A 27,747-nucleotide genomic window follows, 5' to 3' on the forward strand; every position below is an offset into this window, starting at 1 on the left:
TTATAATGATTTGATTATTTTGTGGTGAGGTGGCGCCTTTTGTATAAATAAAGCGGCACTCATTTGGTGCGCTTGGGAAATTTCTGTATCCGTTCATTTGGTAAGAAATGCAGTGGAAATGCTAAGAACTTCCTAGGAGATCAATATCGTTTTTTTCTGTGGTTTATATTGTAAATGACAAATCTTCTTTCAGATTTCCTTCCCATGAAAACACCACGCAGGGCTTATAATAGGAAAAAACCAACGACACATCTGTGGTTTTAGCAAATGAAATAATTTACTTTAAAACGTAAGAAACACAATATTACAGGTATAAAATTAATTTTGTAAGGGACACAATTGGCCGTGAAGTACAATGCACCCGTTTATATAAGCTGTACAGCTGCGGTGAATGTGCGTGGCGCTTGAAATGAGAATTCGCATTACAACGAACGCGGGTCACAAAAATTGCAGCACACATTTCTACTGGGTAGCCTAAAATACATATTTTTAATAAGTGTTTTTTGCCAGGTGCATAAGGACACTTACTATTCTTTCCTGGTAAGAGAAACAATAAAATTAATCTGAATATAAACATTTAAACATAAAATAAGACCGCTGGGTGGCAGGGTCTATTAGGATTTTAAAGAACCATAATTTGCTTTACAAAAAAGGCATTTTCCAGAGCTCTCACGCATCGAAATGTCGATATTATCGACTGAATTTCTTTAAATCACATATCAAATGCATGTACCAGCGTTGGAGTACAATCCGTAGGCAGAGCCTTCCTTGCAAAATATTCTTTCAAAAATAAAGGTTAAATTGCATTTCAAATAATTGCATTCATCCCAACCCAATTACATTTTACAAACTCAAACTCTTTCTATTACTAAGACAATGGCCATACCGTCGCAAGTGAAATCATCAAGAGGAAGTAATGACACTATGGAGGAGAGAACAGTCTTGTAATAACACTGCAGAATACAGATATTAATACTCAATATTTTTGTGCTACTGCAAAATGTTCTGATTTTCAAGGACTGTATGATAATTGAAAATGCAGATAAAAGGGTTCTTATCACATGTATGGATCGTATGCCGCATTAGACTTCTGTCTTTTCTGGTATGATCGTGCTCTTCACCAAAATAGTTTTTGGAGAAGATGTTGCTGCATTACTCTATGCTGAATAGCTGAGAAATAATTGCATATTGAGTATAATATTACATCAGATAGTAATATATTTTCAGTATAATAATTACTGACATTTATGGCTATTTGACTCATTTTCTTTAAATTTGCTGTAGGAACACTTTTGAGATATTTAATGAGGTTCTCCGTATCATTTTTTTCCCATGTGTCATATTTGTGGGACTACAATACTACTAAAGTAATATTATCTACCTCCCTGTCTCCTGCTATTCACAATAGTAATGATTTATTTGGGAAATGGACATTTAGGGCCTGATTCATTAAGGCAAGAAAGGCAAAAAAAAAAAAAAGGAAGTAAATTTGCTCCAGGACAAACCATGTTACAATGCACGGGGTGCAAATTAATTTATTATTTTGCACATAAGGAAAATTCTGGCTGCTTTTTCATGTAGCTCACAAATACTTGACGCTTCCTTTTTACACTGAAATTTAAAATTAGACATGCCCTACCCAAACTATAATCTGTCCTCACATTTTAAATTTACCTCCCCCTCCAATGTAACATGGTTTTGCCCAGGTGCAAATTTGCTCCTTTTTTTTTGCATTGCTTTTCTTATTGAATCCCTCACTGTATATTTGATATACCCCTCAATGTAAAGTACAAGGACATTAGAAGATCACAAATAACTTCAGAGCAATGTACAAAGCCGCAGGTTAGGTGCTGTAATCGGAACACAGATATCATAGATGTCACTTCCATCCTGGGCTTTTATTACAGATAATGTAAATGTATACACTTTTTAAAAAAAATATCTATATCCTCTTCAGATTCACGTCTCGGTGCAGAGACTAGCGTAATTTGGTCTTTTTCCCGAAGTCTTAAGAACTTAGATATATTTCCAATAGAAGTACAGTATACAGTGACGTGTTTACAAAAATTAAATCTGTTTTAACCAAAGTCTGAACACTTTGGAAAAAAAATATTTTTGAGCCAATTCTGGACTTGTAGAGTTTTGGAACTGTGGGAGTTACAACCTGCGATTAATATGTGTCTGTTGTATCTCTAGGATATTACATTTTTATAGGAGAGCCGTAGCCTCATAAATCCTAATTCACTCATCTTGCTTTTGTAAATTTAGAAATTCCAACACTTATACACCCCAAACAAACTCCAGCCCGGCTTAAACATAATGATAAAACCGTGGGGTCTGGAAACAAAAACATGTCTGTCAATGGCACCATTATACTCTTGTTGTTAAACTTTGGGAGTATCTTGTCAAATAATTCTAGAGATTAGGAGAATGGTTTGATATTCTTTAGATTACTCCTAAAATGGCTCAAACTCTAACTTTTCTCTAGTTGTATTCTTAACCTTGGGTTTAATAGTTATAAACAATGCTGAAATATTTCTTGGCTTTTCTATATTGCCAATACTGACGTTTTCTCTGTCTTTCTCCTGATCGCAAGTCTGAGTTAGTTTTGCTTAAACTGTGCACTGTGCACTGATAATGAGCTATGAAGGCTATGGGGACATCACAGAGGCACAGAGCTGGGGTCATGAGTTCGATTCCCGACCAGGTCCTTAAAAGTCTGGAGTTTGTATGTCCTCTCAATGTTTGGCTGGGTTTCCTTCCAAACATACCGGTAAGTTAATTGGCGTCTCACTAAAATGGACCCTGGAGTCTGTCTGTGTCTGTGTGCTTGTGTGTTAGGAAATTTGGACTGTAAGCTCCATTGGGGCAGAGTCTGGTGTAAATGACAAATATTCTCTGTACAGCGCTGCATAATATGGTGGCGCTATATAAATAATAATAATAATAATATATCCCTTCTCTTCAGTCATTCAGGACACAGCTGTGTGTAACAGAGATATCTTTCCTCCACCGCTAAGTTACATGGGCGACTTGAAGCTGGGCGCTTGTAGAAAGGGCGTAGTCATCCTGTGGTGCCCCGATTGCCAAGGCATGCAGGGACAACTGGAATCCACAATATGTTACAATTGAAGGGGTGCATTGTTGTATATAATTCAAAAATGTTACAACTGTTTCTCATTGAAATATAAGAAACTTTTTGGACAACCCGAACGAAGCATTTACTGTCTGCAGTTAAAGGATGAATTTTTAGTTTTGGATGAACCCTCCAGCCTACCTGACATGGTCACTTACCTTATCAGGTGGGCAGGACCAAGAAGCTTACATAGACATTACCGGTCTCTTTTTCTCCTGCTGAGCTTGGAGTAGAGTTATCAAACATTCTAAAAAGGAAAAGTGGAGGTGTTGTTGACCAATCAGATTGTAGCCATCATTTACTAGAATGTGCTAGATAAATAATAGTAGAATCTGATTGGCTGCTATGGGCAACGCCTCCACTTTTCCATTATAGAAGGTTTGATAAATCTACCCCCTTGTCAGGGGCCTGATTCATTAAGGATCTTAACTTGAGAAACTTCTTATTTCAGTCTCCTGGACAAAACCATGTTACACTGCAAGGGGTGCAAATTAGTTTTCTGTTTTGCACATAAGTTAAATACTGCCTGTTTTTTCAGAGCCCTAAATAAGTAATCTTTTAGGACCAGGTTTCACTTCGTATATTACACCCAAAACTTAAGTTTCAGTTTTGGATGAAATTATCCTTTAATGAAATGTCTCTTTTGATGTATAATACAGTGTATGTAGTGTATGGCAAAGTGATGTCTGGTAGTGTAACACACTGTAGCTTTACATGACAAATTCAGCATCATTTGTTCAGGTTGCTGTTCTCCATATACTAATGTAGTAATGAGGCACTGAGCTCAGATGTGATCAGATAGAACAAAGGAGAACAGACCTTATTCTTTTCATTCCAGTTGTGGGATTTATATGATTTAATGAACAAATGATCAGTAAACAGATGGATTGTGGATGTATAGATTGGTAATAAATTGGTTCCTTTCTGGTTTTCCCAATTGAAATATCCATCATCCATCATTTGCTGTGGATGTTATTGTGGACATATCCTGTTTTGCAAACACTACAATGCTAACATTGGAAGTGAAAGGTTATTGCTATAATTTGGTATGTGCTCTTAGGGCGTTTAAAAAAAGCCATTATCCTTGGCTACATTGGATGGTCCGACGACGACCTCATCCTTGGTCAGATAAGGTCATCATCCGACAGCATCGTCTGTCCACAGTTCGTCAGATCCATGTACGTGTATGGCCAACTTAACTTTCATCTAGCTAAAATAGCTTTTTTTAACCTCTACGAAATGTGCAAACTTTTCCTGTTGCTTGAAATAGCTTTCAAATGTTTTTTTTTTTCATGGTATAATCGTGTCCTAGAAGTGAAAAACTGCCATTAAAAAAAAAATCATAATTCATATATGTCATTGGGGAGAACAATATATATATATATATATATATATATATATATATATATATATATATATGTGGAGAAATTTTCTGGCATGCTAACTTCACAAATTAAGAGAGGACTGCTGCCCAGTCATGATTCAACAACTCCATGCTGCTTTTACCAGTGGCGACTCAGGTCCTTCTCCTTTTACATTATGCATTTTGCCTAAGGGAATGATAAACTTCTGCTTTCAACAACTGTGATAATGTTAGACTTATAAATGTATTGTTCCAGTTTCTTTCTTAAACCATAAACTTTGTGTTTTCAACGTATCCTACAAATGAAGCTCTGCGTCCTCAATCCGCTCTCTCCCCATTGACCATCTCTGGTCTCGTAAAGGTCACGTTCTTCACCCTCTCCGCTGTATCGTTCAGTATGACTACCCTAGTAATCTTTATTTTATTTTAAGCTCAGAGTATGCTATGTTACTGCTATTGCTAAAATATAAAGTCCATTTGGTAAGGCTGGGTGAGGGCATCGCTTTAAGTTCTCTAGGTGTGGATTTTAGCGGAAGGATCCCAAGTGTGACCCGGCGCCATGAGAAGTAGTGTCAGAACATGGATAAGAGAACATAAAGTTCACGGCGTACTTCATGTCTTTACTTTTTTTGTCCCACTTGTAGATGGCAGTGAGCAAAAGCTTATTGTCCACCTTGCGACCCATAATAAGGAAACTGCCGCTTAGGTTGTCAAGTTGAGGACACGGACATCCTGCCGCGTTCTTAATGTACAAGACAAGCTTGCGAAATTCTTTCCTTTTCAGTTTTCCAGCTTTTAGAACTTTTTTCTTCTTTTGAGCTGCCATGAGTTTCCGGTCTCCGTTCTCAATCTTCACCTCCTTAATACGCATCCGTACAACTGAAAGGAAATACAGAAGTCAGTTTAGCTGGAAAGTTACATGCATATATAATGTAGTCTTGGGGGGTAAATTTATCAAGCTTCAGGCTTGAAAAAGTGGAGATGTTGCCTATAGCAACCAATCAGATTCTAGCTGTTATTTTGTAGAATGTACTAAATCAGGCCTGTCCAACCTGCAGCCCTCCAGATGTTTGTAAAACTACAAGTACCAGCATGCCCCCCCAGCTATCAACAGGTTTTCTACTGGCAAAGCATGCTGGGGCTTGTAGTTTCTCAAAATCTGGAGGGCAGCAGGTTGGACAGGCCTGTACTAAATAAATGATAACTAAAATCTGATTGGTTGCTATAGGCAACATCTCCACTTTTCTTCAAACTCGCAGGTTGATAAATTTTCCCCTTGGAGTTGTCATCTATTTTCCTTATCTAGAGTATAAATTATTTTGTGTCAAGACAAAAAAAACAGAACAAGCTGAATTAAATGTGTCAAAATATTACTGTGGGAATGAGGCTTTTCAGATTTTTCTATACTGTACCTTAAAAAATTTAGTCTTTAAAAAAAGCCATTTTTGCAGTCATGGTAAAGTATTCTGCTTTTCAGTTGTATTAGTTTATGTGCATTGTGATTACATGTCTATCTTAAAGAGTTATAGTAGGCTATTCAAAAGCATTTTTAAGTCCATTTTAACATTGAGTATTTTTGGTAAACTCACAACAAGCATACATGGCACACAATGTTTAAGGGGACATGTTTTTAGGAACTTAAGCTCTTTGGCCAAAAGTATTGCCTTTTCCTGTTTTTGTTTGTTTTCTCTTAAAGTTTATTAATGGAACCATCGGGAGATTTCTGGTTAATGGACCTTTAAAATGCCACAAGAGTGATTGGTTATGCTAATAATAAAAATATAAATAATTACACAATAAATAAAAGACACACAAATGTAATACTCTGAAGTCTTGCTAGAAACATATAAAACTGAAATCTATAAATACATTATACTGTGAAACTAAATGTCAATCACCGTAATTATTCATAGAGCATGAATAATTGGCGGATCATATGTTTTAGTCGTTAAAACATTTCTCACGTTAAACAAAACCCCTATAAAGCCCTTTACATTTCTCTAGGAAACACTGCAGAGAAATCATGTTCTCCATGTTAAGTATGCAGACACAGAAAAGCAGTAAAAATCCAGCCAAAGAACCATTCCTTATCGCACAGCAACTAGTGGAAGCATAAAGTTCAACGGTAAACTGCACATTAATCATGATTCATCATGACAAGACCCACCTGGACAAGCGTGATATGTGGATGTGAAAGGGTTAAGCATAGCAAACCAACCTGGCCTGAATAACGTCCCCCAAAATAGATCTCACACTTACTATTAAACCCAAAGTACTGCCACAATCAAAGAAATATTGTTTTTTCTTGCCCAAACTGCCTCCTCTGTGACATCATAGCAAGGGGTGTGCTGATATTATGGATGCGCATGAATGTGGAAAGTATTGCTTTTATGTATTATGTTTATTATAAGGAATATACACTGAACTTGGACTGCACATAGAACTTGCTTTCTATCTTGAAAGGAATTTCAAGTTTTTAAGGATCTCTCGACTGGGCAATAACTAATGGTTGACTGGCCAGAATAATTAAAGCCAGGTGACATAAAGTAAGTCTCTGAAACCTACATCAAAATAGATGAACCCCTTGTTTGTTTACACTCGGTGCTTTGCTGGGAAACATGTCATCTAAAGCAACTTAATCTTTTAGGCGTGAATGACCAGAAAGAAGGACGCTTGAGAGTTCCACCTTCAGGGTAAGAACAAGAGATAGCAAGTAGAGCTGGAGATGCTGCCGAGATTGATATGAGAAGTCAAGATAGTCGACAAGAGCATGTTGTTGTTAGTCTGACCTGTCAGAGAGTTGAATATTAGGAGCGTGGAGGTTTCCTCTGAGAGACATGCAGCTAGTTTATCTGATGCTACTCTGGCCACATCTGCCAGAGAGTCAAACAGTTAGATCCCAGTGCAGTGTGGGTGCACATATATGGACCATTCAAAGGCCAAGTTCCTGAACCTGTTGAAAAAGGTCTGACCTTTTGTAACGCATAGCCTCAAACGGAAGCCTATCCAGGTTAACGTGAAGTCCATGCTGAACAAACTGCAAATGTTCTACTCTTTTTATCACACCATTAGCATGTAGGTGCAATATTAAATATTACTGCCTTGGCTAATAAACCCCCTGATCTATGTTTGATTTCCACACCCATTTACAAAAGTGTTAATGGGTGTGTGGACATCCCATGTATTAGAATGAGCAATGCTCACTGTGCTCCTGTGAGAATTTCTGTGACATCATCAAACAATAGGAGGCATTAGATAATACCATTAGTTTGGCTCTGAATGGGCTCATTAGATTCCACCTGCACCTATTTGCGTTATTCCTAAGCAGGAATTTCTAGGAAGAAAGGAGGGACATATGTTTACAGTTTCCCACCTCCCCTTCCATAAATTTATCTTTTAATAACTTTACAATGAAACGTAGGCTCTAGGGCTCCTACATACAGGTATCTGATGTCACTTGTTCAACACTTATAGTCCAATAAATAATGTAAAAAGGACCTCACACACTAGGACAAGTGTTTGTACAATAGAATAGTCATTTGGGAGCGTTTATTAAGCACCTAATACACTATGCTGCAGGGAGGCTGTGTGAATGCTCGGATGAAGTTTTCGCTTTTCACAGACTTTGTTTTTCAATGTATGAGGCCTTACTCAGGCTTTACAAGTAATGTGACCGCTACTTCAGCTTTCAATGGGAGTTTAAACACGTCTGTGCTGCAGCAGGATTACCTCTTTTTCTTTTAAATCCGAGATAAGTGAACACATGGAATTATGGCGGAAAGTTCTTGCTAGTTGGTTTTACTCCCCTGCCAGGGGAGCAGGTTTTACAGAGCATTTATGGAAACATAACATTAAAGTAAATCCCACTTAAAACATATCATAAAATGTAGACCACAGGTTTGGATCACTGTCCAGTTTCTTCACATTCACTGGTTTATTTACTAGAAGTCTTGTACTTCTAGCCCACAATTACAGTAAGCCCACCTTTAACACAGTCATTTTCAACCATTATTTACTAATTTTAAGAGACCTGGTGAGACATCCTTACACACAGCAGACTTGTCTTCTTCATAAATCATAAAGTGCTTAACCGCTGATGTCCCTTACTTCACTTTAGCCTCCTAATACTTATTTAACTACTTTAGATGATTGACATGATACATAAGTGTGTCAAAACTAAAAGGAGTTTATTCGCAAATATGGTGATGGAGAAAAGAGCATGTTCCTGAACTCAAAAGAATGATTCCCTGCCCATCAATCTTATAGACTATACCAAGCCCTCCCTTGTGATATTAGATGGGCGTACTCAAGTTAAACTTCTGACCCCGGAGGACTAGCTACAGTTTAGTCATGCAGCCTCAGCTTTTAATTTCCTTCATGCTTACTTCGGTTTACAGTTCATATTTTTGAAAATGAATCCGACAATCCAATTTATAGGTGTTTTAACGTAAATGTATAGTTTTTAAAGGCGTTTGTCCTCCTTATTTTTTATCTATAAAAGAACAATGTACAGCCTGGGTTGTACAAACTGAGCCAGTAGCGAGCGTCAGTGTTTATTTACACAGTATACATATGGCGTACAGTGGGGGCAGCCAGATATTATTTATAAGACGACCACACTCCTGCTGGTCCAGCTGGTCGGGCATTGGTGGCATAGATGTCATATCGTCATAGTTCAACTGGAGTTACCGTGTATGAGAACAGCGGATTGTCTGCTATTACTCTTACATGGGTTGTTTACGTTTGAGCAAGACCCCCTTTGTGGGGTTACTGTGTCATATATATTTTTATTCCAATATATGATAATGGCAATTTTATTGCGTTTTTTAAAAAAAATAAAAAAATAAAGATATGTAAATAGAGAGAAACATGTCTGTTATAGATAGCGCTATTAATATACAGGATTTTATTAACTCAAGTCCATGACTTGGAGTATGGGATGGACTTTCACACAGTGGTGTAGATAAAGGCTCCAACGCAAAAAGGTAGAGTCAGAGATCCCTTATCTCACATACGCTTCATCCATTATCCAATGTGTCATTCTGGTACCCTTGTGGACGCGACACAATCTCGCGGGGTGCAGAGCCAAATATATGCGATTCGTGTCCGCTTCACTATGAAGAGGGCAGGATGTTGGAGAATTGCCTTCTCTCCCAGGAGCCCAGAAGACCTACCTGGAATTCAGGAGTCACCCGGGTGAGTATGCTTACACTACATCCTGAAAGGAAGAAAATGAGACATGCTTCATTTTGTAAAAGTGTTCATAGGTGATTACAACCTGCTTTTTTGTTATGGAAAGCTTTACAAGTGCATATCTCCTAAGTGTCCTGATTCCAGGTATATGTACTGGGGTAATAAACAATACAGGGGCGCACGGAGCATTTTTAAGGAGGGGTTTCCCCTCCACCAGAAAAAAAATACAAAAAATGAGAGAGTTGCCGCACTGTGCTATACAGCAGCCGCGGCGCTGTCAAAGAAGCGGCTGCTGTATAGTACAGTGCCGCTATATAGGGCACTTTTTTAGTGGAGGGGAGGGGTTTTCTGGAGACCCAGAAACCCCCCCTGCGTGCGCCACTGCAATATAATCTATTTTAGTCATTTCAGGGACTTATTTATATCCTCAGCGATCTGCTTTTCTTCCGCACATGGTCATCGACTCCTTCGGTCTGACCAGTCGTGACGTAGGGAGGGTGGATAGCGCTGATTGGTGGGTGCTGCTGAGTGCACTGCATCTTGGGAAGATGGAGGACAGGGGGCATGGCTTATTTTATCCAGCAGGTATGCAAGTGATTAGATGGGCATTTTGGGAACATATTGCAAGACTACCTGAAGCATGAAAGCGCTTTAGATATACTGTTAAAAATGTATTTGTCTAGCCATATATCCTTATTCTTATTACGGTATGAGAAGTTTAACGTGTTTCCATTTTTCATATTAGATAGACTTGTATTAGTAAGACTTATTGAAATCCAAGTATGTGTTTGGCTGCCATGGGCTACAGCTCAGGTATACTGTGAGCGCCGTGTTATTTAAATAGGCCTATTTATCTTTATGGGTCATAACTTCATAAAGTCCTGCTTTCATTAACTGTATTTGAAATAAGCTGATCCGTATTGCTGACAAGTCGATACACTTGTTCCCTTGTGAGGCTCCAGACTGACCCAGTCCAGCTGGACACACACACACCAATCACCCATCCAAAATACTTATACTATTTAGTATAATTGCACTAATATTCATCTGTCTTGGTGGCATGGAGGAGAGACGAATGTGTGGTCTGCGATCACTACACCTAGTCCTTAGCTTTCCTGTCTTCTGCCAGAAGCCAGAGCCACCGTCCAGCTTTCCAGCTGATATTATTAAAGACTGCAGTCATGTCCTATTTGGAATGTAGAGGTAAACTCCTCTGAGTTTGAAACGTACATTCAGACTTTGTGCCAAATAACATTTTTCTGCCCTCGCAGTTCTAGTAGGAAGGTGATAGTTTCCTTAGACTTAGACTGACTATAAATGGCAAGTAAATATTTATTTTTATCAATGCTGCGATTTTTATACTTTTTTCCAGAAGGTTTCCATAATTCTGTGAACCAGGCAGACGGACCTCCGGCGCTGAATGCGGTTTGCACCCTTTAAGTGACGACTAATAATATTGTTGAGGTAGGTCTGAAAGCTGCTGTAATGTCTGTCAGATCGCGGAGCTGCAAAGCACTCACTTGCTTTATGGCAGACTGCTCTTTCCTCAACATAGATTCTTAGGCCTGCACCATGCAAAGACGACAGGGACATTGTAAGCCAAACTTCTGCTGTTGTTCTACAAACAAACTGATTTAATTGGACGTAAAGTGGACCAGTCTTAATTTATTCAAAAACTTTATGTATGCAAAAGTATACAGTGAACAAAACATAAGTAAATGGATATTTTATTAGCTCTCCCGCATTTAAAGTGTGTGCAAGCTCTCTGCACCAATACAGGGAGCAGCTCAGACCATTTATAAGGCTTCCTCTGTCTTCTGAGGGAAGATCGAATATTAATGCCAATTTTAGCTGGTAGCACATTGTCATCATTATCAGATATTTATATAGCGCCACTTATTCCGCAGCGCTGTACAGAGAACTCACTCACATCAGTCCCTGCCCCATTGGAGCTTACAGTCTAAATCCCCTAACACACACACAGACCGAGAGAGACTAGGGTCAATTTTTAAGAGCAGCCAAGTGGGAGAAAACCCGCGCAGACATGGGGAGAACATACAAACTCCACACAGATAAGGCCATGGCCGGGAATCAGACTCATTGGACTTGCTTTATTTTGACCATTTCCCACAGTGACATGTACACTTCTAAGTGCCTCTGATTGCAGTCAGTAAACCAGAGTTGTTTCTTGACTTAAGTAGCTTAAAAGTCGCTGGTCAATGTAACATGCAGCTGAAGCATTAAATTAAAGGGCAGATGTATAGAAGTTGCTTATCTCTATGCTGTCAATAGGGAGTAGCCTAAAACTTCTTCCTATCCTATTTTAATTTTTATATTATCTTTATTCTCTGAGAGCACGTTTACTTTTTTGCAGGTTTAAATGGATTTGTACGCATATTGATTTGCTAGTGCAAAGTCCCTACAGTGATGGTCCACACCTTCAGTTTAGACCATACTTGCCAACTTATGGCAGTCTGCGTCCAGGAAATGCTGGGGGGCGTGCGGGGGGGGGGTGGGGCTCAGAAAATTGCGTCATATTCTGCCCCGCCACATGACAAAATGACGCAAACCGCCGCGTCATTTTACAGCGAGGCCAAATGCGGCATTTTGAATTTAATTGTGCCCACTTCACTAGGAACTGGGCAGATGCGGGAGGCTGCCATACTCTCCTGGGAGCCTGGGAGACCCAACTGGAATCTGGGAGTCTCCCGGACATTCCGGGAGAGTTGGTAAGTATGGTTTAGACTGGACCTGATTCATTAAGGAAGGCAAAGCAAAAAAGTGAGTAACTTTGAACCTTGGCAAAACCATGTTACAATGCAAGGGCTGCAAATGAGTTTATTATTTTGCACATGAGCTTAAAAGTTGATCTAGGACATGCTCTACCCCAATTATAAATCTGTCCTCACATTTTAAATTCATCTCCCCCCTCCAATACAACATGCTGTATCTTTAAGGTGCATGTCATGATATCAGAGCTGTGTTACGGTGTTATTTTAGTTTCTGCATTCAATCTTATAACCTAAATGATGGAACCAGAACTCTAGAATGTCATATTCATGTATGAGATTAACTCATGATTAACTCATCTTCATAACAGTGGGAAGGAAGGTATTGCCATATATTTAAGGATTTTCAAAAAGAAAATATTTATCAGGTGCTATAAATTTGCTAGAAAATATATAAGAATGGTGGAAAACTGCAGCTGGATATGGGTATTGTTACACCCACAACAATCCAGAAAGTTTATTTTTCTCAAAGCAGAAAGTCTGCTGTGGCCGGACGAAACGCGCCAGTAACTCATTACATTTCAAATAGAGATCCGAGAGACCATCATCTGCTACTTTTAATTCCAATCTGCAAGGACCTATCTACCTAGGAACCTTTCAGACGCTGCTTTCACATTTGGATGGAAGAATATTCGGGTGCGCGCCCACATCACTTGACCGCCGCATACTCAGGACATCATGTGAGATTTATGCAGCGGGGAGTCCGTGAGTTTCTACACATTGTTCAGAAAGTTTTCTAAGGTGGTTTCCTCTATTGACTGCATATCCATAGTAGGTTTCTGGACATTTCAATGTGGGAATGAGTTCCCTAAAAACCTAAATAAGATGCAATATAATCTGTGGTCTGGATCTATATGATACCTATTGGTGCTTCTATATTGGATTTTTCCAGATATAATTCAAGCTTTGATTATATGGGTATTATTCAGATACTTTCATATTGTTTATGATATATCTATACTGGTTTGAAGGCACAATATATTTTCAAGCGTAGATGATCATATAATTAATTGCCATTTAGTGGTATATTTTCTGTATATTTATACTGGTGCTGATATATTAATATTATAGAACTCTGTGGTACACTTTGTACATATATACCAGTGTTGATTTATCATGTGTTATAGAACTATGTTCTTTTTATAATAAAATCTTGTTATATTTCATACCGGTTTGATTTGCAATATATATTTTTATTGCGTATTGGGATTTTAGGATTTTTCCAAGTACATAGACTGTGATAATTCTGTGCTGGTGCTTTCATGTCACCTATTATCTTACACATAGGGGGACACTCAGTTCAGCGCCATATGCCTCTGAAACAGTCCACGGAGAGGATAGAATATCCACTCATTTTTCCTCTCAATTGCACAGGGAAAAATAAGCGGAGATTGCTTACCTTAATCGGCACAGCTGGATATGGTGGTGATGTTCTGCAGCAAATCATGGTCATTTGAATCTCTCCCTAAGGGGGAATTCAATTGGCGGCGGTCTGGCGCACTGACATTGCTCCGCGCACATTGCCAACAATTACAGTAAAAATCTCTTCTCATTTTTCCTCGTATCTCTACGGGGTCCAAGAAAAAAGGAGCAAACATTTTAAAGAAATCTCCGCCGCAAACTGTCTCATGGACGTTCTGAAAACACCTAATTATTATTATTACTATTATTAATTATAATCTTTATTTATAAGGCGCCACACGATTTCAGCAGCGCCGTACTGAAAACAGACAGTGGACCATACAGGGTAAAACAGTACAGAACAATAAAAGAAAATACCAGTACTTCAATAGCTCCAAACTAAGCTTGCACAGTGGGGTTGGAGGAGAAGAATAGGTATAGACACAGAAGGGAAGAGGACTCTGCTTGTAAGAGCTTACATTCTAAAAGGAGGGGAAACACAGGAATTGTAGAGGGGGGTTTCCACATCACGTCACCAGTGGGCATGACCAGCATGCATGGGGGTGTGGCTATAATTGTAGACAGTGCTTGGCTGCTCTCCAACTCTTCCTGTCCCCTTAACATACATGGGCAATGCTGCGTGCACTACTGTTAGGTGCACGCAGCTCTCCCTTTTTAAGCAGAGACGTGTGAAGCGGGGGCAGGGTCCAGCCACCTCAATTATACAGTGCCCCAGACTTGGAGGGGGGTTTTCCAGGCACTAGGAAAAACCCCTCGGCTTGCCTATGTAAACGCAGGGCAAACAGACAGGAGACACAAGGTGATCAATTGCAAGAGAAGTGAGATGGGAATGAGAGGTGAGGAGACCAAGCATGGAGAGAAGGTTAGGTGGATGGCTGGGTAGGCTTTGAGGAACAGATGAGTTTTAAGTGCCAGTTTGAAGGTGCACAAATTAGAGGAGAGTTGGACGGAGCGTGGGAGGTTGTTACAGTGGAGGCTAATTGAATTCACCCTAAGAATGAGAAGATTACTCCTCGTTTTTCTTAATTCCCAAGATTTCAGGAAGCTCCTCCATCAATTTCAGACTTTGAAAATGGAATACCTAAGGCCTGTTTTATAGGGTAATTAAGCAAGAAAGCAATGCACACGCAGAAAGGGTACAAAATTGTGATAAATCACAATCTAAAAGCACAGAATAAAACACCTGAGACCTCCGTCTTTGTTTTGTCTCCAGCTGAAACATATGTAACAAGCATCCACATAGCTGCTGTACAGACTTACATCATCTACACGTTCCAGATCGTCCTGCCCAATTCCCCCAGAGACGAAATACAGGGAAGAGAGACTTAAATGTGTACATTCGGTGAGAACAGCAACAATATCATTTAATTTTTACATGAACCAGTGTTTTTTTTAACGTGCAAATTCAGTCTTTGAAGTATCTCCAAACACAAAAGATCACAGAACATGGACCCTGCCGAAATCAATTCACGTAACATCATTTATCACCAGATAACACCCTACAAGTTTAGGAAGTATCGCTTAAATTCCAAAGCTTTGCCTGTGCATAGTTATGTGATCATTCTTCATTATCAGAATTCTTTGTAATGAAGTGCATTGATAAGCCATTCGCTATTGACATGATTGGGCAGGAATGATAGACTGGAACATGCAAATGGTTAGATACAAGAGGTTCAAAGGTAAGTTAGGCGAGGATATCAGGCTTTCCATAGATAACTAATTTTTACAACATACTTTGAAGTATATGAAACATACCAGACTGCTCAACACTACTACTAAACCACCTTTCTAAACCAAGTCACTGACTAGGACCTGAGCTCATTCAGAACACTAATAAACCTGATTTTTTTTCATAGGATATAAGTTAAAATAATAAATTAACAATAGTTTCAGAGACATTTTTTAACATAATTTGTCATGGGGCGGGGTCCAAAATGGCGTAGTTTACCGGGAATCGTGTCATTTAGGCTTCCTACGGGCAGGTTGTGAGAGAATGGCCTGCTCTCTCTGGAGTCCGGAAGACCTACCCGGAGTTCGGGGGGGGGCAATTATCATATAGCATGGAACATAGCATGGAGACAATCGGATAATATAATGATGAATTTGCAAACCACGATAATTTGCACTTACCTAGTTAATAAGATTACCCTGTAAAGTACATTGGATTTGTAATGTTGTGCAAACATTTCGATTTTATTTTGTGAATGTTACTAGACAGGGTTATGTTTGTATAATATTTTGTGGTGACTTTTTCTTGACTTCTCATGTCAGGAGAATGGCAGTAGGGATGCTTAGGAAAGTTGGGTCTGATATGTGTGTGGTTCGAATTTTAACCCTTAAGGGGAGATGGAATTCAGGTGTCTCTAACGTTCACAGAGTCGCATCACGCCGATGTTATGGAAAGAATCAATTTTTTTCTCACACCCCATAGAGATGTGCAGAAAAATTAGCGGAGATTCCTATCGTAACGGCCGGCAACGTGCGCAGCTGGACATCACGGTGATGTTCACAAGCCACATCATCGGCAACTGAATCTCCCCCCTCAGTGTCCTAAGTAGAATGTTTATTTTCGGGTTTTACAGAACACAGAAAAGGGCCATACAAGTAATGCAGGTAATTAATAACATGGCCTTAATGGCCTTTTAATTGCTGTGCACATACATAGACGCATGAAGAATTCCCACTTTGAGGTAAAATCTCAGCGTAGGCCTGTACATTTGTAGGGTGCAAATCGCAGCGATGCATAGTTAAGCTCAAAAGCACCATGTTTAGGGCCATCTTTTCCATTGGGCACAATGGGCAGCTGCCCGGGGGCCCCACGGGCAAGGGGGCCCCGTAGGCACGGCTCTTAATGAGAATAAATAATCCTGCAAAAGAAAAAGACCTGCAAAACAAACCTACAAGGGTCACTGAGCAAGTACATCTATCTATCTCTATCTCTATATATCTATATCTATATCTGTATCTGTATACATCTATATATCTATATCTATATCTATATCTAGGGGCCCTGGTGCACTGCTTTGCCCGGGGGCCCATAATGTTGTTAAGATGGCCCTGACCATGCTGGGACTACTCCGGGAGCCTCGGCGAAGTGACCCCTCTCCTGCGAAGTCTGTTTCCTGACGCTGTAACGTATTATGCGAAGCCAGAGAGACCTCAGCAACTATCTTTCTGTGCAATGCAGAACTTCGCAGTCCCCATGTTAATCTATGGGGACTGCAAAGACAAACGTTAAGTGGATTATGGCAGGAGAAATCCTTTATTTCTCCTGCCAGAAGCCCTTCATGCATTCTGCAATGGTCATTTAACAGAGAAAACTGCTGTATTCTCCGTTATAATTGCTCATCGCACTATAACGCATAGACCCCATAGACTGATGCCTCATTTTCATCTCTGAATATGTGTAAAATAAAAAGTCAGGTTGTAGGGTATTTTTTTTGCATTTGCACTAGGTGCATTCCCCTCCTATCAGCGGCAACAACATTTTTCATCACCATTTAGACACTTACCCAGTCACTTTGGTGTATAAAGTAAAAACAGCCACCGCTCTATTCACAGCTTCCTAAACTACCTTTTATTTCTTAAAAGCATCTCATTCTCCAATGCAGCTCATACATATAACTTCCACATAATAAATAAATGTAGTTACGCAGACAAAGGGTCTCTATGGAGGATGAGATATGACTTTGTTTTACTGCTTATTAAGGAAAAAATATAAATATTACTATTAATGGGCTGTATTTTGTCATTAAACATTGATGGCTGAATGAGGCCCTAGACTTGGACATATAGGGCCTGAGTCATTAAGGCACAGATACTATAAACCGCAAATACGTATATCGTGTCTGCGTACTCCCGAACAGGGCCGGTGCTAGGGTCCATGGTGCCCTAGGCATTTTTACAAAATCGGCACCCCATCCCCCGCAAAAATCGGCGCCGTCCTCCCTCCTCCCCCCGTCTTTCCTTACCTTGTCTCACCACCGCCGCCTCTCTGCTCCGTCAGGGTGTGTAATTTGGACCCGAAATACCCATTGTACCATGGTGCACATGCCATGGGTCTCCAACAATTGTATTTTACAATTTTTTTATATACAAAGTAGTGTATGACCTAGTGGCTAGTGTATTGAGCACAGTCTGTCCCTGTGGCTAGTATACCAAGCAGGATCCGGCCATGGTGGCTAGTGTGCAAGCTACGAAGGTTGATCGCCAGGGTGGTGGGGTTCCTGAGCCCAAAGGAACTATATGGGGTCAGGGCCGGTGCTAGGGTCCAGGGCGCCCTAGGCATTTTTAAAAAAGCAGCGCCCCCCCCGCGCAAAAATCGCCGCCCTCCTCCCTCCTCTCCTTACCTTGTCTCACCACCGCCGCCTCTCTGCTCCGTCTCCTCCCCTCCACTCACTGACACTAGTAAGTGGAGGGGAGGAGACGGAGCAGAGAGGCGGCGGTGGTGAGCAATAGCCTCTTCCCCCCTCCCCATGCATCTGAATGCTGTGCGGCGGCCGTGACAGGTATGGTCAGCGGTCGTTGCACAGTTTTAAAGTCATTTACCATTCTGTGGCGCCCTCCAGAGCCCGGCACCCTAGGCAAGTGCCTAACCTTGCCTAATGGGAGCGCTGGGCCTGCTCCCGAAGTCAACAAGGAACAGATCTAGTGATACATGTGGTGATGACTACGTGTGTAGGTTTTTCTAGCCCAGACATTGCAGGATAGGTACAGTACCTATGTGGAATATACAATCTTGAAAGAACACACAGAAAAAAAAAACAATTAAGCGATTAATGTTACCTGTCAATAATACAGTCATTTATTATTATAAATGAAAATATAAAAAAAATATATATTTCTTTCCCTTGGAAAAACATTTATTAGGCTGCCCTGAATGTCTACTGTACATAACGGACATTTTCACAGTTGCCCCTGATTGCAGACACATGTTGTAGCATGCAGACGATACTGACATCACTAGGACGTAGGACTTAGACTAGTCCTGTAGCTGGAGCAAGAGATACGGCAGAAATACAAGTAACTTTGAGATGCCCAGAGCTGGATTCGGCTGTGTTTGCCTGCACTTGAGCTTGGCATGCTCTCATTGTAAATTGACTATGACCAAACCCCTTTTCCCCGCCTATTTCACTACCCAAAATCATAGGCTGTAGTAAGTTTCCGCTGCGTCTGCGCATGCAGCGGACAGGGCTGTGTTCACGGCTGTATTTCCAACGACATGGCAAGGAGGATGCATTTGAAATGTACCTGTAATCAACCCACTGGTCCTCCATAACAAAACGCAGAACTGAGGTGCAGCACAAAACCCTGATTGCTGGTGCCGAGATTTCTGGCAAAGCCCGTAACCGAACAATTTGGCATTTTTGGAGTGCAGAACAGGGTCACTGAGCTTTGTAGAGTCGTACAAAAAAGGATATTATTGAAATGAGATATAAGGTGGGGCTGGTGGATTTTTAGGGGATTTCCTTACCGTGCAGAGGGGTGGAAGTGATCTTGGCACCAGCCGGTGAGATTCAGGTCTTGTCTGGTACATTTAATGGTGAACGTTTGGTACTTTCCATTCATTGTAGCAGCACATTTCTAGGCTCACTTAGTTCAGTGTAAAACAAAGCCTCAAACACACATGTAATAAGACCTGGGTCTCTCATGATTAATCCAAGACATATATGAGGCTGAACCGAGAAGTGTTTTATATTAAATTACAGAACGGTTTCATGCAATGAAAGGAGTGGTAGGAGGTCAGACATTTGTGTGACCTTTACACTTTTGCACAGGGCTCCGCTTCAGATTTTCCCACTTCTCTGTACGCCTGGCCGCAATAAGGCACAATGTCCCTCTAAAACTAGTCACTGATCGATGTGCACACCTCACAACTGTTCCAATTTAGGCAGGACAGTCCCAATTTGCGAGAGTTATTTCCAGTGGGACGGAAAGTTGGGAGGTGTCCCCCATTCACCGCGGCTCTGCTGTGGTGCAGTGCCTCCCTCGAGAACGCAACCTTTTAGAGGAGGGGGTCTTGGGGGCGGTTCGGCACGTTGGAAGCGCTAGAACATCCGGGGGTGCATGACCACGCCCCCTTTTCCTGAGTACACCTTCGTCCACATTTTAAAGCTGGGAGATGTGAATTAGTGCCTCATACCTCATTTATGTAACTGGTTAATAGTGAATTAATATGCTGCATTCTCAAGAATGTTGTTTCCCTCACAAAATTGCTGCCTTCATTGTAGCACGTGGTTAGAGCAAAGACATGTTTGTTTAATGAGGGGTTTTTTTTTTATATTATTTGTTGTGCAAAGATGTCCGCCTTCGCTTTTTGCGGACATTATAAAAAATGATAAAGACACTTCTTAAATTCAGGCGACTATTCCCCATTGCATTCAGCAAGTGGGATTCACTAGATGGATAGAAGCGAGTTGTGTGGAAGCTTAATGGAATGGCGTCTAAACAAAGTTATCCTTCACAGCCCCTCAGAACAGAGCCGGCCTGTCAGGCTGATAGGAGCCAGGACTTCCTTGTTAATTTGCTAAGACACAAGCCATGTGCCCTCTCTTTTTTTTCATGACTAATTGAAGTATAAGGGAAGCCTATATCTCATAGAATACTAGCACTAACAAGTCATCACTTTCCTCTACAAGCCATAGATGAAGCAGTGGTGACTTTGACAGGCAGTCGAATGTGGTAAACACCACAAAACCATAAGTTCTGATAAAGGCCTGGTGTAGTCCTGACCAAATGTTGACAGCATTCATAGGCTGGGGATATGAATAGATAGTCTATTGCTGCTGAAATCTAACATGAAATAAAATAATAAAAAAAATTATGTGTTTGAACCCACATGTAGAAACTGGGTCTTGTCAGTTATAAAATATGATATATTTAAAACATTTGCCCATTTCCTAGTGAAGAGGCAGGATGGGAGCCTACATGACGCGATTCACCGTGAAGTGCGATTCGCCGCAGCCTGCCCTCCTCTGTCCTCACACTTCACCTCCCCTCCGGGATCTACCACGAAGGGGAGGAGTATAAAGTTGGTAAGTATGATTTTAAATCTTGTATTTTAAAGGATGCCCATTATCTATGCACAGTGGTGTAGCCCACAAAAAAACGTCTTTCAAAGTTTACCGTGGGTGGGGTCATTATGACGGAAGTCATCAGGACCGCACGGTGAAGCATGATAACGTGAATGGCACTAAGGCCCCGTTCCCTTTACAAGAAGGACTTGAGGAATCCAATAGGTTTGCCTATTCTCTGTGAGTCTGGGAGAACTCTCCAAAATTCACGAGTCTCCGGTCCGCTACAGGAAAGTAAGCGAGTACGCATCTTTAAGATCTACTTTTAATTAGAGATGCTCAGGCTCGATTCCCTGAGAACCGAACATACCCAAACTTAGCAGATCCGAGTACCGAGCCGGCTCGGTACTTTCGCGCGCCCTTGGATTTGAAAACGAGGCAAAACGTCATTGTTACGTCCTCGGGTCTTGCGAATTTTGGATTCCTTTTTAAGATCTAACATAACGGTGGGTGGGAGAAAGGGCGGACCCCCATTTATCTTTTCTGCCATTGCTGTGTGCCAATGTGTCCTAGATGTGCTAGGAACTGCCGTGTGTTTGTGTCATTGCTCTGTCACTTACCATCCAGCCAGGTCGCTTCAGTATTTGTCCGAAAGTGTATGAAAATAATATTGTGACCTGTGAGGTGGTCAAAGTTGACTGCAAATCACTTGAAATTAGTGTTATTGAGGTTAATGATAATGTAGGAACAAAAAAAGAGCAAAATGATGTGATTTTAGCATATTTTAGGTGTATTTCTAAAAAATACAAAACCAAAACCAAAACCGAAACATGAAGCATATTCAGATCCAAAACCAAAACCAGTTCACGGTGGTCAGTGAGCATCTCTACTTTTAATATTAATTTGGGGTGTTTTAAAGCAAACATATGCTATTTAACAAATGATCTGAACAGAATTTGCTCTTTTGCTATATTGTGAGTAATTGGCTTGTTAGCAATAGCCCATAATAGAGTTATGTTGAATCTCTGCTTTCAATTAACTATCGTAGTGTAAGTCATCTTTTTCCGTTTTATTTAGTGCTTCCATCCAAACTGTGTTTTGGGTGCTTTTGTTTGCTGTAAAGTTATCCTGTTATTCCTCTGTATGGTCATATTTGCCTTTGGCCATAAAATGGTTATTAAAATTCTGCGTTTTTTTTTTGACCTGATCAAAAAATAGAGGGGATTTCTAAATATTGTTATTGTTTTGATATAAATGACACACATTTTAAAGTGCATTTCTTAGTTGGTGTTGTTATACTTTTAAAACTGTACCTCATCTCCTTTGCAGTTTTGGTGTTTGAAACATTTTATTGCAGTTAAAGAATGGTTAAATGTAGAAGCACGTTTTAAAACACCCTTGTTAAATGTTTTTGTGCTAAGTGCATGTAAAGTCATGGTGCCAAGATCTATTGGGGGAAATGAAGGTTAAACATTTTAAGACATTGTAAAGAAATGTAACATATATTTTAAAAACAACATTTGTTTTATAGAGCTCTTAGCTGAGCAGAAGTTGTACAGTCCCATGTTTGAGAGGCGTTTGTGTAGGTTAGGGTTCTTCCCCATAGACGCTGTTAAATTTAGACCTTGCTATGATTGGCTGCTGTCAATTCAGCTTCAAGTTGAATTACTTCCAGGTAGGAGCCCTGCTGTGTTGTGTATCAAGTGGATTTAAATTTGAAAAAAATTAAATTGCAAGCCTCATAGATAAAATGCACATGGTGCGTTCATCTACTTTTTACAAGCGTTTCATAGACAAACCAAGAGGGGGGGGGCGGGATCCTAGTGCCTGGAAATCCTCCCTCCCAGCCTAGGGTACTGTATGCTTGAGGTGGCTGGACCCTGCCCCAGGACCAGCCACTTTGCAGCTTGTGTGCATATCGTTTCTGTCTGCACTGTTCACAGCCATCTCTCCCCAACAAGTATTGAAATCAACAAGAACAGGTAGAAAAGAGTAGGACAGTCTGTCAATTGTCCTGAATCTGATGGGACAGTCCCGAATTTGGGTGACTGTCTCGCTTAGGACAGTTGGGAGGTATGTCCCGCTTCACACAGCTCTGCTCGAAAAGGGAGAGCTGTGTGCCCCTAACAGTAGTGCCCGCAGCATTGCCCATGTAAATGATGGGGATAGGAAGAGTTGCAGAGCAGCCAAGCACTGTCTAAAATTATAGCCACGCCCTGAAGCATGCTGGCCATGCCCACTGGTGGTGTGGCATGGAAACCCCTCTCTACAAATCCTGTGTTTGCCCCTGGATTTGAAATTCCCTACTATAAATGAAAAATCATCTCTCCCAAGGCCCCGGACAGGGGTGGAGCTTATGTGAAAGTGGGTGTGCCTTTAGTGAAAGTGGGCGTGGTTGTTTTCTATTAGGATGTGTTTTAGATGAGTTAGGGGCTGTCTTGTACGGAGCAGGGCGTTGCCTATTCTGGGTAAATGTTGGGATGTTTGAAGCTGTATTTAGTGGATGTACCATGCAATTACACTCTTCATTTCCTTGACTAGATAAGTTTTCCTTTTCTGTATATAGAGGTCTTTAAAAGGAAAGTCCATTTTTTTAGCCCTATTTTTTTACAATTAAATCTGCAAAATAAACCCCAATTTTTTTTTTAATTTTCCCTATTCTATGTCTAATGCACTCTCTAATAGTATACCCAGCACTTATCTGTCCTGTTGTGATTCCAGCATCAGTGACCTGGGAGTATGCAGTCCTACGTCTACCCCCAGCCTGACCAGGTCATCGGTCTGATATCAGCAGTTTTACCTGATTAGAGAGAGAATTTATTTGCTAAAGTCACTTTAAACCCAATAATGTCAGGTTTGCGATACGCTGGTGGGGACTTAATGTGGACAGAGGACTGCAAACACCCTGCACACCGAAGACGGAATTGCAGCAGGGAAGGTATGTGCTAGGTACATTCTTCAAGAGAGTGTATCTAACAATCAACTAGAATTAGAACAGATCCTTTATTTGTGTCATATCTGTTCCCTGTGAAGGGAACGTGTAAACGTGATGTCTTTGCGTTCGCTATATTGTTCTACTCTGCTCTCGACACAAGACTTTAGCACAGTGTACATCAGAATGTCACTGAGGATTCCCATCCTGAGGGAAGTCCTGGTGACATGTCAGCTACTGTTATATCATGATTACAAGTCACACATGCCAGGAAACACAGCTAATCCCTTCTCAACTCTGATCTTCCCAAGTGCAATTATAGAATTTTGTTGGTAAGAAAAACATGGGTTAAAATTTTAAAATGTTGTGACTTTTTTCTAGCGTTTAAAGCTGTATGTTTCTAAGTAGTGCACATGTTATTTTTTATTTATGACAGCAGTACTGTATCTAGCAACTTTTGGAGGTAAATTACACTATGTGGAAGTAACAGTGGCAAAAGTTTTGTAGACCTGTTTATTTCCTCTGTATTTTTAAAACGCCAGTGCTGCTACGGACACCAGCAGTGCTGCTACGGACACCAGCAGTGCTGCTACGGACACCAGCAGTGCTGCTACGGACACCAGCAGTGCTGCTACGGACACCAGCAGTGCTGCTACGGACACCAGCAGTGCTGCTACGGACACCAGCAGTGCTGCTACGGACACCAGCAGTGCTGGTACGGACACCAGCAGTGCTGGAACGGACACCAGCAGTGCTGGTACGGACACCAGCAGTGCTGCTACGGACACCAGCAGTGCTGCTACGGACACCAGCAGTGCTGCTACGGACACCAGCAGTGCTGGAACGGACACCAGCAGTGCTGGTACGGACACCAGCAGTGCTGGTACGGTGGGGACTGGTGCTAGTAAGACGTGTGGGGAGATCTGGGAAAGAAGTGGCATAAACATAAAAGAATGAGCAGGTACCTAGGGAATGAGGACAGGAGAGCGGACTCTTTGTTTCTTCAGCGTTTTGCACCAATCTGAAAAGCAGATTATAACGCTCCCCTCCCAGCCACCCACTTAACAGTGTCTCCACCCACTTCAATGCACAAATGGGAAAAAATAAAACTGCCCCAGGGCAGGGTAAACTACTGTCAGTACCAGCAGTCTTAGATATCACTAGTCTGCCTCCAACACTCAGCCGCCACTGATGGCTGTCCTTCCCAGTTAGAACATACTTGCCATCTCTCCCTGAATGTCAGGGAGACTCCCTGAAATAGGGGTGATCTCCCTCACTCCCTGAAGAGTCTGGCATTCTCCCTGATGCTGAGCCAGTACAAGATGTGGTTGGCTTCGCCATCTGTGGCATGAGGACACAGTTCAGAAATTGGTCCCATGTCCATGTATTGATGCCTATGGAGGTGGCCATTTTCATGGAGACCAAGATTTAATCAAAGACTGACAGGTAAGACAACATGACTTCAGTAATGGAGACAGAAATGTAAAAGACACTTCATCTCTAGAGATTCATTAGCTGCTTTTCTGTACCGCATAGTTGCCTACTTGTCCAGGAGACTCCCGCATTTCTGGGAGACCTCCCAGGAGAGCAGAGCAACCTCCCGATTCTCACCCCTGCAATAGAAAATTGGGCCAGGGAGGGGTCTTAATGATGCAAATATCGCGTCATCTTAGCCCCACCCCTGCTGTAATTGGCCAAAATTGTAAAAAAATCATTTAGGGGGCAGGGCCAAAAGGATGTGATTCATCGAGCCACGCCCCTACACGCCCACCTCCCCCGGGATCTTCAATGAAGCCAATGAGGAAAAGTTGGCAGGTATGGAGTAGACTTACCGCTGCAGACCAGTTTCGCCCTGAAATAAATCGGACAGATATTGGGCCTGGAAATCTGGGAACTGATAACACATTTCCCGAATTTTCTTTAGCAGTCAAATAGTTAATAAAGACATCAAAATAATATTTTATTATATGCAAAGTTTTGTTCACTAGCACTACTTAAATACAAGGTCCCTTTGCCAATCTTCATGGGGGAAAACCCTAAGTCAGTGTTGGCTAAACTGTGACACTCCAGGTGTTTGCGAAACTACAAGTCCCAGCATGCTTTGCCAATATATAGCAGATTATTGCTGGAAGGGTATGCTGGGACTTGTAGTTTCACAACACCTGGAGTGTCACAGGTTAGCCAACACTGGCCTAGGTCATGAACAGAGAGCGCTCTTAACATGAATGGATTAATATCTTGAGCTGTATAAAAGTGACAGAACTCAGGAGTGGGGACTACATCCAGACATATTCCAAAAGGGGGTGAACATCTTGTTATCAGGGCACAGTGGAAGAGGCGATAGGTAATAGTAAGAAATATTGCTTTGCACTGACTTTTTTTTTTTTTTTTCTGTCAGCTCCACTTTTTCTCTTGTGCGAGATTCACGGTTGGTTACTCTATATTTCACAGTCACCAGACTGTTGACAGCACAGTTTGGCAGACACAGTTACTGGCAGAGTTTTTATTTACAGTCATTTCACTGGTAAAATGAAATTCATATGCTTAAAATGCAAATAGTTTTGCTATGTAAATCTAATGTTTTAGTCACCCTGAAACTCAATGGCAAAGCAAATGCAAGACAAATAATTTCTTATAAAGAACATTAAAAAGTGGTTGTATTTGCATAAACAGAGGCTTAAAATTGTTAATATAACAACCAAGTTAAAGGGGTGGTATTATACAGGTGTTATTGTGTTAAAATATTGTATAAAGTTAAGTAAAACTTGTATTTTTTTCACTAAAAACAAATTTATAGACCTGAATTTTTTCTTTCATTGAACAGTAGAAATAGTAACGCCAAGAAGTTGCCACATTTTAAAAAACAAAACAAATGCATAACTCCTAACTGTTCTTATTTCAGCTGAATTGTCCCAAATTTAAGGCTCGTTCCCGCTGTCCCAGCTTGGGACATGTCTGTTCTGTGGGTGGTAATGTTGGGTAAAGGGAGATATCTAATTGGCTGCCTAGCTCCACTGAGACATGCCCAGGACCCCTGTCCCACTGACGGGGACTTGCATGTTGGGAGGTATGACAAATGTAGTATAACTTTGAAATGTAAGTGGTGATAGCCTTATATGGACATATGTAAACTGACATTGTTACATCCATCTCTCTTTTGTTCTGTTTCTGACCGCATACCGACAGTATCCATAGAACAAAATGCCTCCGCCTTACTGCAAATAAGATATCTGAGATCGTTTGACTAAGCGTCAACTGTGTTTTATGAGAGATCAAATGTTTCATATAATGCAGGAGTGATGTCAATATATTTATAAATTTCTGAAAATAATATCTCCATAACCAGTGAGTTCTGCTGGTATTGCTTATATTCAGTGAGTTCTGATGTCATATTAATACTTTACAACTTTTATTACATTACGGATATTATAAATTCTGTGAACCGCAAAAAAATCATCCGGGTCACATCTTTTTACATGTTGACTGACCTTGATGACACCTAATTTCCTTAGAAATAATCCCATATATAAAACACATACTTGCCTATCTTTGTTTTCATTTAATTTTCCCTGGATATTATGTATAATTGGAAAAAGTACTTGTTTCAAATATTCTGTAGTGTCCCTTTGAAATGATGGAAGGTATGCTAGCAAAATACCAGGGGGTATATTTACTAAACTGCGGGTTTGAAAAAGTGGAGATGTTGCCTATAGCAACCAATCAGATTCTAGCTGTCATGTTGTAGAATGCATTAAATAAATGACAGCTAGCATCTGATTGGTTGCTATAGGCAACATCTCCACTTTTTCAAACCAACAGTTTAGTAGATATACCTCCTGGCTTTTAAAAACAAATGAATACAAAATAAAGGACACAGATACATGAAATCAAACATGACT

The 27,747-nt window shown here is 40.8% G+C and overlaps 2 protein-coding genes across 2 annotated transcripts in view; one reads left to right on the top strand and one right to left on the bottom strand.

The window, feature by feature from the left end:
- GOLGA7B (golgin A7 family member B) overlaps positions 1-27,747 on the top strand; it is a 245,674-nt gene that overhangs the window by 5,684 nt on the left and 212,243 nt on the right. The gene's annotated exons all lie outside the window — the stretch shown is intronic.
- SFRP5 (secreted frizzled related protein 5) overlaps positions 256-27,747 on the bottom strand; it is an 89,176-nt gene continuing 61,684 nt past the window's right edge. The window contains exon 3 of the mRNA XM_075215937.1: positions 256-5,378. Within this exon, the coding sequence (XP_075072038.1) occupies positions 5,026-5,378 (353 nt within the window). The 3' untranslated portion in view covers positions 256-5,025. The remainder of the gene's footprint in view (positions 5,379-27,747) is intronic.

This window comes from Mixophyes fleayi, chromosome 6, assembly GCF_038048845.1.
Source record: "Mixophyes fleayi isolate aMixFle1 chromosome 6, aMixFle1.hap1, whole genome shotgun sequence".
NCBI lineage: Eukaryota > Metazoa > Chordata > Amphibia > Anura > Limnodynastidae > Mixophyes > Mixophyes fleayi.